Genomic DNA, 14,161 nt, shown 5'->3' with positions numbered 1-14,161 from the left:
ACCTGGCAGCTAGGAGCAACAAACACAAGAAGAACGCAGCTAGACTTTAAACACTCTAACGCAGTGTTGTGTACAAATTTCATTGGACGAGCCTTTACGATGAACGTTTTACCAAGTATTCTATATTTTTAGAAGGATAGGAAGTTTTCACGGGTCCGTCTTCAAGTTTAATCGTTCTGATTTGCACCCCCCCCCCTCGAGCTTCTCCGATGGCACCCCTGGCTACCCTGGTACCCCCCCTTAAGCCGCCACTGGACTGGTGTCGTGCGTGTGCGTGTGCGCGCGCGTGTGTGTGTGTGTGTGTGTGTGTGTGTGTGTGTGTGTGTGTGTGTGTGTGTGTGTGTGTGTGTGTGTGTGTGTGTGTGTGTGTGTGTGTGTGTGTGTGTGCGTGTGTGACACAGCTAATTTATATGTAATATTTAAAAAATAATTAGTTACATAATAATATGACCTTTTTTTAACACTGACACTCTCGCCTAGCTCCGATTTGAACGTTCAACCGAACTGAATAGTCTATTATCGTTATTGTTTTGTGCAATATTTCGCCTTGGGCATATTTAGACACTAGGGGCTGAACTAAAGCTTTATTGCGCAATAACTCTGACAATCAGTTCGGTGAGAATATTTCCTAATTGTCATTAATGATAAATACTAGGTTGTCTCTAGCTAGGAACAACAAACACAAGGAGAACGCAGCTAGCCTTTAAACGCTGTGTTTGATGCTCAACTTGCTAAGTTGCTCCTAGTCTCTAGCGACCCGATAAACAAGCGGCGAAAGCTAATTTGTAACCTGGCAGCTAGGAGCAACAAACACAAGAAGAACGCAGCTAGACTTTAAACACTCTAACGCAGTGTTGTGTACAAATTTCATTGGACGAGCCTTTACGATGAACGTTTTACCAAGTATTCTATATTTTTAGAAGGATAGGAAGTGATGGCGCTTTCGCGCCGGGAAGAAAACGCGCGGCTGCTCCTTCCAAAAATGACCCAGCCAAGGTCAAATATCTTTACCGTGAAGGTGCCAAAGCCCATTTCGCCGTTGAGCGATTTGGCCTTGGGTGTGAGTAAAAGCGGTAAAAGTGACGTCACTCTTTTGTAAAACTCCACGCTCTTCCCGCCAGGCCGTTTATACAGGGGAACCTAGTCACTTCCTATCCTTCTAAAAATATAGAATAATTGGTTTTACAGAAAGGGGAAAGACAATTTTCGAATTTTGCCCTTCCGACGGCAGCAGGCGCTAAAGCGTCTAATCAATGAAAACTGTACGCAAGAAAATGTACGACTTTTGACCGGTTGCGCTCTCCTTGTGTGGGGTGCTGTGTTTGTTGCTCCTAGCTGAAAGCAGGGAGCTTCTGCTGAAATAGTCCTATCATGGCCAACTTTGATGACGCGTTGTCGCGCGTACAGATCATCATCAAAGTTCGCCGAGGTCTTATAGATGGTTATTTAGCAAATTTTTGGTGAAATATACTTCTATACCGAGGACGATAATATATAATGTAAACGATGTACGTTATTGTTCAGTAAAACAGGGTACACGAAGATAGAAACAGAGTAAATGTTGGGACAATATTAACAATAAATATTTTCCTCCATACATAGTACAATTAGGTTTGTACGTCAGAAAATATCCCAGCCGGAAAATATTCTGGAAAATTACCGAATCCTTTTTTGCGGAAAATTTTACGAAAAGAAAAAAGTTTTCATTCCATGATTAGCCTAATATAGTATTATTTTCGCCTCAATTTGTTGAATCCAAAAGTAAAACTAAATCTCTAGACTAGTCTAGACTAAAAACCCTTAAAAAATAAATATATGTTTAAATTTTTTATTTTTCACAGTTCCGGAAAATTAACAACTCTAATACATATTAACCTAACAAGTAAAATTTTCTAATACCGAATGAAAAGTTGTATTTTGTGAATTTTAAATGTTATTTAGATAACGATTGTTGTACGTACCTGAAATACATGTATAAAGAAGGTACTGGGAAACTGATAAGTATGGCGTATGTTTGGAGAAGAGTTAAGGCCCTAATTCTTCATTCCAACTGGGTCTGGCAAATAATCCCCGACGGGGAAAAAAGAGTTACCAATTTGCAGGCTAAGCACGTTAGAAATGGTCAATAACTAAAAGAAGGCCAGGCCGCCCAAGAAAACTTTCGTCGGGGCTCTGTTCCCATTTACCAAAATTCAGATTTAAGGGTAGAGAGAATTTTCTTTTACGTTGTTTGGGATGTAACGATGTAAAAAAGTTGTTGGTTGATTCAGAAATGAAAAAAATGGCCGCGTTCTATTTGGGGTATGATAAGCAAAGGTAAATTTCGACTCGATTTCTGTTTTTTGCAAGGTACGTAACACAAACCCCTCTCCAACTCTAGTGTTGACTGCGCTGACTGGATGTCTACCTTGGTTTGTCACCAGAAAAGAATAGAAGAGTTTTCTTTAAGAATTACTTGAGAATTTCTTAATACATATATTTTAGAGGAAATAGTAATAATAATAATAATTTTATTGTGTGTCATAAAAATTATACATAAGGAAGTAATGGGGTAAGTCAGTATTGACTTTTATGTCCTAGTTTTACCCTGGAACAAACCAGTTTTTTTTTTTCAGTTTTGGCAAAATCTTGGTTGGGCTCCGAAAATACGGCAGCTCGATCTGCAGAAACTGCAACTTTTGTTACTCTTTACCTAGCCGACCCAATCAGATCTGCCCCATCTCTACGTTTCTCTCAGCCGTCCTCCTGCGCCTCTTAGTATCCCTTCCCTCGCCTTTTGGGGCTGCGGGAGGAGGAGCAAAAATAGATGGGGTTTCTCCGGAATCCACCGGCTGCTGCCAGTGGGCCGATTTTCAGAGAGCTCGCCGCTGCCCCAGACCCCAACTCATTTCAGACACCGCTCTGCCATCTTTCAGACGTCGCGGACGGATAATAACGGGAACTCGAAAAATATGCCGCGAGTTTCGAGAAACTATCACGTCATTCATCGTCGTTAGAATCTCTTATAATCGCGAAACGCGAATACGACCACATTGACTCTAATTATGAATTGCTAATTCGGTTTATCGGAATCAGATTGAAAATATCGATAATAATAGTATCGGATCCTTCGTGACTATTTTGATATATTACGAGGCGGAGTAAAATGCGACGCGTTTGGGTGGCCGGTTTATTTTTGTTGTTCTTGACCCTGTTGCTGGTCGTCCCGTCGGACGCGGCCAAAGGACGGGGTCGTGGTCGAGGAAAAATGAGGGGGAAAGGCTCGACCAGATACATTTTCTACACCAATCCCAAAATGAGGGCCTATTACGATAATCCCGACGTAAGAAGTCTTTTCTGATACGTATTCGCAAATCTGAGCTAAATTGCCCGTGTTCCGCAGGGAGCTCAAATAATAAAGGCCTCTCACTTCGACTACGAGTTCTTTCTGGGCCACAAGATTGTCTTCATCTGCGTGGCCAAAGGCGACCCCCTTCCTCACATCTCCTGGTTCAAGGATGGCATTGAACTCTACTCTCACCCTCATTTGCAGGTAAACTCATTTTCTTATTCTGTTAGTAAGTGACGTAATTAACCATAAATATGACTGCTGTACACTTATTATTCACCCGCACTTATTTCTTATTAAGTAGATAATCTTAACATAATAACTCGTATGCATCTTTATAACATTACCATAGAAAAACAATCAATGAGAGCTTGTTTAACACGGAATATACAGTAAGTGGACCTAAAAATTGAATCTCGCAATCGCGAAGCAACAGCTAAACTATAGATTGGCAAAGCCAAAATCCACTCACTAATTTTGGTTCCCCATTTTATCAAGTTGATGACGCGTTTTCAAAATCCGCTTCAGTAAAGCTAATGGCGCGTTTTTCGTCACGGAGCCGGAAGTGACGTAATATACGTCATATCTCGTGAACAAGGTTTCATTGCATACTTATGAGTAATTATGGTACAGTCCCGATCAAAAGTTTCTGGCCGTTTTCTTTTGGCAGCCATTTTGTTTCTATTTTAGGTAGAGAGCCGAATGAGGGCTTCTATGAAAGCAAACCCTCACGAAAATAAAATAGGTGAAAATTAATGCCCTACCACAATTAGGGCGCGAGCAAAGCCGGAAATAGCCAAACCCCTCCAAAATGACGTCATGAAAAATAAATAAAATATGTCGTGCTTAAGCTTGTTCGAAGCGTCATAATATTCGGAAACATAATCTGGTTTCATTTTTCAAATCGGATTTGTGGTTGTAAAGTTATTGAAGACATATAGTGATGAGGGAAAACATGGAAATTAACCCTAATTTAACAAAGCAAGCGTGAAAGTAGTATTTAAAATAAGATCGCTATTTGAGGTGAAGCAAAAAATATCATGGTCTCGAGCGATATGATTGTGTGACATGTTCTATTTTTCACGTGTAAATTTAAACGGTTAATGAGAGTTATTCGCGTTGTGTCTGCTTGTCGTAGCGTCTAGTTAGTCTTTGAATATTTTTTTTAGAATAGTTCTGAATACACAAAAGGAACAATATTAGAATCTAATGGTACTAGCTAATTTTGCCATTGACGAGGATTAGGAAACCCAGAATTCGAAAGTTTAGTCATAAGTATATAAGTATCTTTAACATAAAAGTTTCCGTTCGCTATCTCCCGCGTGTCTGCACAAAAATCACATCTAGCATATCCGATCGGATGTTCCTTCGTTATGAAACGTGTTAGTAGAATTCAAAACGTGTTGGTTCACTTGCGAGGAGACATCCCGAGGTGATAATCACCGATTTGGTTGAAACTAGGTGGGTATGTAGACCTTATGGTAACATGAAATTTCACCAAGGGAAAAGTTGCAATGGGCATTAGTTTTTGTCAAAAACATTTTCGGTTGCCATGGCAAAGCTAATGCCCATTGCAACTTTTCCCTTGGTGAAATTTTTTGTTACCATAAGGTCTACGTACCCACCTAGTTTCAACCATATCGGTGATTATCACCTCGGGATGTCTCCTTGTTAGTCTCCTATGAGTGGAGCTATTTCGATATTTTTCGGGTTCAGTGTCAAAATGTGACGAATTTTAATCTATTAACTGCCAATGCCATAATTACATATAACCATCATGCCTAACAGTCAAATCGCCAGTCTTCCAAAGGGTCTTTTAAATAACCGCTGACAAAAGGAAATTAAATTTGTTACTTCGAAAGTTAAAGTAATTTAAAGATTTAACTATTATGTTTTGGTAGTTTAATTGGTGAAGGCAGACGATAGCAAACCAGTGGGTATAGTTAGCCAGTCCTAATTGGATAATCGAAGGGTATTAAAAGGCAATCAAGAAAATCCGCTAGCCAGGAGTTCTTTGACCATCTATTCCAGCATACTTCGTTAAATATTTATTTGAAGAATTTGCAGATCTCGGAATGGAAGGTGGAGAAGGACACGATAAAGAGCAAGCTGGAGATCGACCCGGCCCGGCAAATGGATTCGGGCACGTACGAGTGCCAAGCCAACAACAAGTACACCGTCGACCGCCGGGCCTTTAAAGCCGACTTCAGCACCATCACCTAGATGGCATTTTCTCCAAGTTAAAGAAATAAGATGAGGAAATCGAGGGGGTAATCACTTCATCGCTGGGAAATCAATGGCATTCGTGCAAGAAAGTACAAAAAAGAGATACTAGAAATTATCGGTAATGAGATGTTTAAACCTTTCGCGAGTGACTACCCCCTCGGGAAAAATGATCTAAATCGAACTTGTATAAACAGTCGCGAAGGTATAAAAACCCTCGATAATTTGCGTGCCAAGAAAACGCCGCAATAAATCATTGGATAGGCCTAATTTTCCGTCTTTTCGCGTTTCCCGCAAGTGTGGTCTCAAACGAAGGAAACTCTGGAAAATTGGCATATATGTCTAGGCAATAAATAATATAACGAGTAGTAAATACTAGAATTGTTTAGCCTCTTTTGTAGAATATTCTTACAGTTTGAAGCTTAGTTCGCTTCTACGGTTTTTTTCGCGTCACGCTAATCTTGGATTATTTAACGGCTTAGCAAAAACCTGGAAACCTATGCTAATGGCGCTCTAGCGAGAAAATGCAAAGCACGAATTTATTCAGAGAGTAGGCACTCATAGAAATCTCATAGGTAACTAGAATGCTGCCGTGTAACTGGTAAATGGGCCAAACGCCGTGGCAGACGATAGCCAGATCTCAGCCAATCAGAGCTCAAAGAGTGGTTCTGCCAAGAATTTTATGTCACCAGAGAGAATGACGTCACCTATCTCCCGCTAGAGTAGCGGATCCAAGGAGGATTATTATCCTCCTTGGCGGAACCACTCTACGGCCTCTCATTGGCTGAAGGTTCAAGGCGAACTGGCGTCAAGCTCGGCCGTAGGCGGCAGCATTCTAGTTACCTATGAGATTTCTATGTAGGCACTTCTCAAAATCTTGACGGTCCTTCTCACAGGAAGTGACGTAATCTCTTCTCACGAGTTCTCCTGAGAAGAGTGAGAATGCTCCGAGCATTCTCACTTGGTCCAAAGGGGGCGGGGGAAATTATATATAAAAATGGCAGCTAATATTCTAGTCAGTTTACTTGATGCGGAAGAAAATAAACAGTATGATACTTTTGTGGACGAAAATGAATTTAAGAGAAAACCGAATGTTAAGTTAATTTCCGATGAAATATTTCCTTTTAAATTATAAATAAAATGTTTTCATCCTTCATATATTGTTGTGAAATCGTGTAAAAATTATATTTATGGTCAAAGGCTTAGTTTACAGCGTTCTTGCCATTCTCGTAAGCCGCCATCTTTAGAAGAATCTTTTTACATTGGACGTTTTTTAGCGAGTTCTCACGGGGTGAAAAATTCTCACGAAGAACTCTTCTCAAGAGAAAAATTCCCTCTTAGAATTTTGACGCGCCCCTGGCGTTTATTTTTTGAACTAATTTTCGCGTCCAATTTTGGTAGTAGATATATTAACGGGTGGCGTAATTTACGTAGAAACAAATGTACATCGTTTTTCGTCCATGCGCAGACGTTGTTACGCCCATCTTTCCCGATAGAGCGCCATTAGCACACGATTTTCCGCCAGCGAAGGGAATTTCTACGAGACCGGAATATCCCAATGCGGTTATTAATCCAAGTGCCAATAGATGGCGAGTCCGCGAAAGGAAGCGTTGAAGCCAGGCGATTTCCTGGTGCTGGCCTATAGTCCATCCGTGAGCGATCACTAATAAACCCAACCGCTCTTCAGGCCTGTGAGATTGTGCTGGAATTAGACCCTTTAACCCTTACCTATTTTTGTATCAAGAAATTATAAATTGTAATTGTTCTAGTTAAAATTATCTCAGATTCCAATAAAAAGAACTCATCCAAAGTTTCTAATGTCGGAACTTCATATTAACCCACTCAAACAGTACCATTTTTGTGGATCCAAGATGGGAAATTTAAATAAAACCCATTCAGCGATTCGATAGGTAGTATTAATACATAGCGCCTGGACATGCTACTCTGAATATGGTGCTTGTACACGGGCAAAATGGCCGCGATGTTGAGCGTCGACCAGAAAAAATCGTGTTAAGCCTAGCGGATAATTGACGGCTTTTAAAATTCAATTTGCGCGTGAAAATACCTCTACATGTTATGGTCAAAAAAGCACGCAAAGAAGGCTGTGTGCCAAAGACATGTACCTGTAGTGTCGCGCGCTAAAACGTCATTTCAAAATTCGTAAATTTTTGCGTCGAAGTTAATAAAATTGTCTTAGGCCTAGCTGAGATTTTTAGCGTCGAGGAGAGTAAAATTGTATTAGGCCTAGCTGAGATTTTTAGCGTCGAGGAGACTAAAATTCTATTAGGCCTAGCTGAAATTTTTAGCGTTAAGGATAATAAAATGGTATTAGGCCTAGCTGAGTTTTAAATAATAGTTGTCTTAGTTTGGGGCTTTATTTTGGCAAATTTGGCTAGCTAATCGAAGCTAATAACCTACCAACCGGAAATTGTTCATTAATCGATGCCCTTTTCGTCACGTAGGGAGGAAATAACAAGAGAGGGTTTTTTATTGAAGCGCCTTTTACCGTAAGCTCATCGATCATAAACATTGGGATTCCGAGAACGTGTCATAGGAATCATAGCAAACCTTGGGTTTTGCGAGTGTATGAATATGGTGACATTCATTTGCTTTCCACCGGGAGAGCTAATGTGAAAAGTTTGTCCGCTCTAAATCCCTCAGAGTGCCGCTTTGTGGATTTATCCAACAGCTTATTGCTATTTCAGAATAAATATTGGCGCAGTTCATATCAAGTCACCCCTTTCCAATTTTACACCAAAATATCTAGCCCAACGATCGATAGGAATTTAGGGTCCCATAAGTCACTCCAGCATTGCCGGAGGTCTCCCTTTCTCTTAGCCAATAGGTTTCATCCAAAAAAAAAGGATTTATTTATACTTAGGAGAAAGATAGTGTGGAAACGATCCGTTGTATCATGGTCGAATAGGCGATAGCATAAACTGTTTAGGTCTTAGCTAACTTGTTAAATATTCCCAGAAATTCGTCAAAGCACTGCAAACTTCTATAACGCGCTTCCGCCATCGGGGTTGGCCGTATTCAAAACATAGAGGCTGCGTCACTAAGCCTGGGATAAAAACGTGTTCTAGTCTGTATTTTATATCTTTAAATAGGGACTTGGCAGCATGACGTATATAATATAATACGTCACCCATGCTTTTTCCAATTGGAAAAAAAAGATTACCAGCATGGCGGCCATAGTCAAAGGTACGGCGTGACGTCAGTTTTTGGGGACCAATGAGATACGGGACTGATTTGATAACGCTAAAGAAACGTCATTATCCTTAAAAAGAAATTAATAGGGAACAGTGATGGACAACGCTCATCTCATTTGAGAGGTTTTTCACACTTTGAGCGAAATTGAGCCGTAAAATATACTTTTTGCTCTCCAAATGGAGCTGAAATCCGCCAGCGCCTATTCCGGTTCTCAAAATTGAGCGAAAATTCGCGAGCGCCTACTCCGGCTCTCAAAATTGAGCGAAAATTCGCGAGCGCCTACTCCGGCTCTCAAAATTGAGCGAAAATTCGCGAGCGCCTACTCCGGCTCGCAAAATTGATCGGAAATTCGCGAGCGCATATTCCGGCTCTCAAAATTGAGCGAAAATTCGCGAGCGCCTACTCCGGCTCTCAAAATTGATCGGAAATTCGCGAGCGCATATTCCGGCTCTCAAAATTGAGCGAAAATTCGCGAGCGCCTACTCCGGCTCTCAAAATTGATCGGAAATTCGCGAGCGCCTACTCCGGCTCTCAAAATTGAGCGAAAATTCGCGAGCGCCTACTCCGGCTCTCAAAATTGAGCGAAAATTCGCGAGCGCATATTCCGGTTCTCAAAAATGAACGGAAATCAGCGAGCGCCTATTCCGGCTCTCAAAATTTGAGAGCGAGAGCGGTTAACACGCGAGATACCTCGAGTGGTGTGCGAGCTGAGCGGTTCGCTATCGGAAGGGAATAGGATGAAAAAAATCAAACATTTTGTATTAAAAAATCATTTTTAGTTTCAAGCTCATTTTTCAGTCTTATAAAGCAAACGGCACATTCTCTTTCACATTCGCATCTTTAAACTTATTGCACATACATTAAGAAATATAAAATCTGGTTTGAAACTTTCACACGCTAACAGGCTAGGACTTCGAAATATATAAAAAAGGGGATCATTTCCGCGCTAGATTGTTCATGTTTAAAAATGAGAGTTGATTAGGACATCATCGTAGTCGTCGATTAAGTAGATTAAAAACCAACCGAATTTACGGATCTATGAAAGAGATCATAATGTAACGAACGCCCTTCGTTACTAGCAGCCCTTCGTGGTAGTGCGTCAGCCGGCCGGGATGGATCAGAGACCAGCCGATGCGCAAGTCCACCACGCTACAGTTGTAGCGAATAAATTTGCATCCACCACCCTGCAAACACATCATACAAATCATCGCTAATTAATAATTAAAAATTTATTTAACTAATAATTAAAAACTAATTGAAATTATAATTAAAAACTAATTGAAACTATAATTAAAACTAATTGAAATTATAATTATAAATTAATTGAAATTATAATTAAAAATTAATTGAAATTATAATTAAAAACTAATTTAAATAATAATTAAAAACTAATTTAACTAATAATTAAAAATTAATTTAACTAATAATTAAAAATTAATTGAAATTAAAATTAAAATACTAATTTAATTTATAATTAAAATACTAATTTATAACTAATAGTTAATTTAACTTATAACTAATTGTTAATTTAACTTATAACTAATTGTTAATTTAACTTATAACTAATAGTTAATTTAACTTATAACTAATTGTTAATTTAACTTATAACTAATAGTTAATTTAACTTATAACTAATAGTTAATTTAACTTATAACTAATTGTTAATTTAACTTATAACTAATTGTTAATTTAACTTATAACTAATTGTTAATTTAACTTATAACTAATTGTTAATTTAACTTATAACTAATTGTTAATTTAACTTATAACTAATTGTTATTTTAACTTATAGTTAATTGTTAATTTAACTTATAACTAATAGTTAATTTAATCAATAATTAATAGTAAATTTAACTATCAATTAATAGTTAATTTAATCAATAATTAATAGTTAATTTAATCAATAATTAATAGTTAATTTAATCAATAATTAATAGTAAATTTATCTATTAATTAATAGATAATTTAATCAATAATTAATAGTAAATGTATCTATTAATTAATAGTTAATTTAACCAATAATTAATAGTTAATTTAACCAATAATTAATTAATTTAACCAATAATTAATATTTAATTTAACCAATAATAAATGTTGTACCTCGTAATCGATATCTTTCCTATTAAGAGCGATGTTTATCGTGTACGTGGAAGCATCGTGATGTGGCCTTAAAGAAGCTTGTTCCTCTGGTTTGTAGCGCACCACGAAGTTCATGGCTGCTTTAGGTGGCTTAAGTAACGATTTCAATTATTATACGATTCAATAAATTAGGAAACTATAACGCTACTTGGACTGATATGAACTTTAACAGCTATGGCTAAAATTACATTGTTCGAAGTTAATTTAAAATTAGCTTACAGGGCCCCCCACTCGAATCTACAATTTTTTTTATAGGAAATTATTTTAAAATTATAGGATTTTATAGGACTATATATGTCATTTCATTTACTAACTGTATGCATTTAAAAACCCAATCTATATTTAGTGAAATAAATCTTTGATTTTCACTTAAAAATGAGTAATAATTTAACCATTTTATCACAAAAATATACTAGTACAATAACAAAAGTATAGACTAGATCAGCGGTTCCCAATTTTCTTTTGCTATGGAACCCTACATTATTCCCCTAATTCTGGCGGAACCCCAACTCAATTTCTTACTCATCTTAAAAGACTCTTGACACAAACAAAAATGGCCACGCTGCGAATTCTCGGAACCCCTGTGACCCTTCCACGGATCACGGAACCCCACGGTTCTTTGGAACACCTTTTGGGAACCGCTGGACTAGAATGACTTTGTATAGGAATTTATCCTACAACCAAATCTAGCAATTTAACAGAGTGGCGGGATTTGAAATGGGGAAAATATCAAGATTATATAATTTTATAGGACTTGTCGAGGTTAACGGGAATAGTTAGTGTAGGGAGCTGTTGGCTCGCGTGGCATGAAGGTCTTTCCACCATCCTCTTACGCATTGTACCCGGTCACCTGGATTAATGGCTTTAAAAGTATATTGATGACTTAGGCCTACGGTGGTGCCTTGGGTATTATCCTAGCTGATTATTATTATTATTTATTTATTTTTGGGAATTTTGCCAAAAAATAGGATGTTATACGACATTTTTGAAAATATTGGATTTTGTAGGAATTATAGGACCTCCGGGGCAGTGTACTTATCAATTAAGCATTTTTCACTTAAGCTAAAGCTTAAAACTATCGTTCGAAGTATAACGGATAATCAGTCTGTAAGTAGTGTTATGGATTCCTGATAAATAATATAAATAAAGCAGAAAAGAACTTACATCGTGGAAGTAGCCAAGGAATATTTTCTCTTGCACTGGCCGGATGTATTCCCTCAAGAAATACAGCCATTGTTGTTCCATACCAATTTGGTTCATGTGTATGTCTCTCGTTGGGACGTTTTCGTAACCACCCGACACCCTAGGATCCTGACCACCGGGAGTTCGGGTTTAAACACGGTTACCAAAGATTACGGAAGAGATAGTCCAAGAGCCCATGACCAAATAAGCATGTGATAAGGTACACGATGGGTCAAGGTATTTTTTAATTAGGTTAGTGATTCGTAACAAAGAACTGTTTGTCTTTCGGGTCAAAGTGGGGGCTTTCCGGAAATACGAACCACGTGACGTCACTTCCGGTGATTTTGAAAATTGATATGACCTGATATTGGTATCATTCGATTGGTCTCAACGTGCTCTTACCAAATATCACAAAATTAACCTTCAAATCTGAACCAAGAGGCGTATAAGATTAAAAAAGTAATTTTGTCTTATATTTGTAAATTTGGGAGGGGCTCGAAATTAATTTTTTAATCTTATACGCCAATTGGTTCAGATTTGAAGGTTAATATATTTGGTAAGAGCACGTTGAGACCAATCGAATGATACCAATATCAGGTCATATCAATTTTCAAAATCACCGAAAGTGACGTCACGTGGTTCGTATTTCCGGAAAGCCCCCACTTTGACCCGAAAGACAAACAGTTCTTTGTTACAAATCACTAACCTAATTAAAAAATACCTTGACCCATCGTGTACCTTATCACACGCTTATTTGGTCATGGGCTCTTGAACTAAGAGGCTAGAAAAACTTACGTAGTTTGTTCCAGCAGACCATTGTCCAAACCCCTCCATAAGGTCTATTAAATGTTTGGTAAAAATCTCGGATACAACGGGGAACCAAAAGACATCGGGACAAGGCTAAATAGTTCAATAATATTATTGTCGAAAAAAATTGGACGTTCAAAATGGAAATCTACCTGCTCAAAGACATGATCAGGTTCGAAGTTCTTCGAGTAATTTTCATGAATGTATCTAAGTTCCCAATCCTTGTAAGAAAATAAAGAATAATTAAATAAAGGAGGCTCAACGGGTTAGTCACCCTTGGGGCATCCCGGACCCCGGAAAATAATAATTTTTGGTCCCAAGAACGCCGTAATTACTGGAGATATCTATGTTATTTTAACCCTGGGCCTCTGGCAGCACGGGCCACGGTCGTTTGTTCAAACCCTGGGCCTAGGGCAGCACGGTCCACGGTCATTTGTATTAGGGATGCACCGATATATCGGCCTATTTTTCTAATATCGGTATCGGCCAATATCGGCGGCTTAAAGGGACTTTCAAGTGAGAGCTGTGGGGGGTTGAAGTCCATTTAGAAATACATAATTCATTCGCCGTTCGTCGCATTAACAAAGTTACACTCTGATGACGTTTCAGTGACGTTTTTGAATCGACTTCCGACCCCTCACTCGGAGTCACTCCTACCTTGAAAGTCCCTTTAAGCGAACCCGATATTGGCCGATACCAGTATTAGAAAAATATTTTCAGAAAAACATTTAAAAATAAGAAAATTCTCGATTAACTAACTAATGGTAATATTTTTTTGATTGGCCGCGCCACGTACGCCAGACTTTAGAAGCTAGATCATACCTTTTTTAGACAGGGGGTTACGAGTGTAAACAAATAAAAAACCACGATATTCGATTTGTGATAGAAAATATGTATCACGTAAAATGAAAAGAAACATATTCCGATATGCTCTTGCAAATATTTGTGATGAAAAATTAGAATAAAATGGTATGACAGTGTACTGAACCGTCTTTTATAATGATTTGATCTTATACACTACTGTTATGATCGATAACTTTAGCCACGGTCACACTAGAGCTTAAAACCTAGTTTAGGTCGGTTTGCATGCCAGTTTTGACCGCCAACGATAATTCTTGGTTCACACCTGCGAAATCGCTTCACCCTGGCTAGCTTATAGCCAAGGCTTAACGTCATTTCAAATTATGACCACAATTTGGAAAATACTAAAATTTATCCCAAAAGAATTAGTTAATCATGTTTACTATGCGTAAAATAATAGTATTAGAC

The 14,161-nt window shown here is 38.3% G+C and overlaps 2 protein-coding genes across 5 annotated transcripts in view; one reads left to right on the top strand and one right to left on the bottom strand.

Annotated features, from left to right (window-relative positions):
* The first annotated feature begins 2,861 nt into the window (after window positions 1-2,861).
* Window positions 2,862-7,352, top strand: LOC149923657 (immunoglobulin domain-containing protein oig-4-like). 3 transcript variants are annotated; one of them, XR_016476828.1, is made up of 4 exons: window positions 2,862-3,322; window positions 3,383-3,532; window positions 5,387-6,105; window positions 6,414-7,352. XR_016476828.1 is itself a non-coding variant. In XM_090159730.1 (3 exons), the coding sequence occupies exons 1-3, from the start codon at window positions 3,146-3,148 to the stop codon at window positions 5,549-5,551; spliced, it is 483 nt and encodes a 160-aa protein (XP_090015856.1). In that variant the 5' UTR covers window positions 2,862-3,145; the 3' UTR covers window positions 5,552-7,352. The 3 variants fall into 3 exon arrangements, 2 of the variants coding, with proteins under 2 accessions (XP_090015856.1, XP_090015855.1); XM_090159730.1 differs by having other exon boundaries at window positions 5,396-7,352; XM_090159729.1 differs by having other exon boundaries at window positions 5,387-7,352.
* A 2,202-nt stretch (window positions 7,353-9,554) lies between these two features.
* Plod (procollagen lysyl hydroxylase) overlaps window positions 9,555-14,161 on the bottom strand; it is a 35,368-nt gene continuing 30,761 nt past the window's right edge. For both annotated transcript variants that reach the window (XM_090159727.1, XM_090159728.1), the window contains 5 exons: window positions 13,045-13,113; window positions 12,881-12,985; window positions 12,068-12,214; window positions 10,865-10,993; window positions 9,555-9,948 (listed from right to left, as the gene is read on the bottom strand). In XM_090159727.1, the coding sequence (XP_090015853.1) occupies window positions 9,793-9,948; window positions 10,865-10,993; window positions 12,068-12,214; window positions 12,881-12,985; window positions 13,045-13,113 (606 nt within the window). In that variant the 3' untranslated portion in view covers window positions 9,555-9,792. The remainder of the gene's footprint in view (window positions 9,949-10,864; window positions 10,994-12,067; window positions 12,215-12,880; window positions 12,986-13,044; window positions 13,114-14,161) is intronic.

This window comes from Leiobunum rupestre, chromosome 10, assembly GCF_980474605.1.
Source record: "Leiobunum rupestre chromosome 10, qqLeiRupe1.1.hap1, whole genome shotgun sequence".
Lineage (NCBI taxonomy): Eukaryota > Metazoa > Arthropoda > Arachnida > Opiliones > Sclerosomatidae > Leiobunum > Leiobunum rupestre.
The sequence above is the reverse complement of the archived record's forward strand: the minus strand, read 5'-3'. Positions and strand labels throughout refer to the sequence as shown.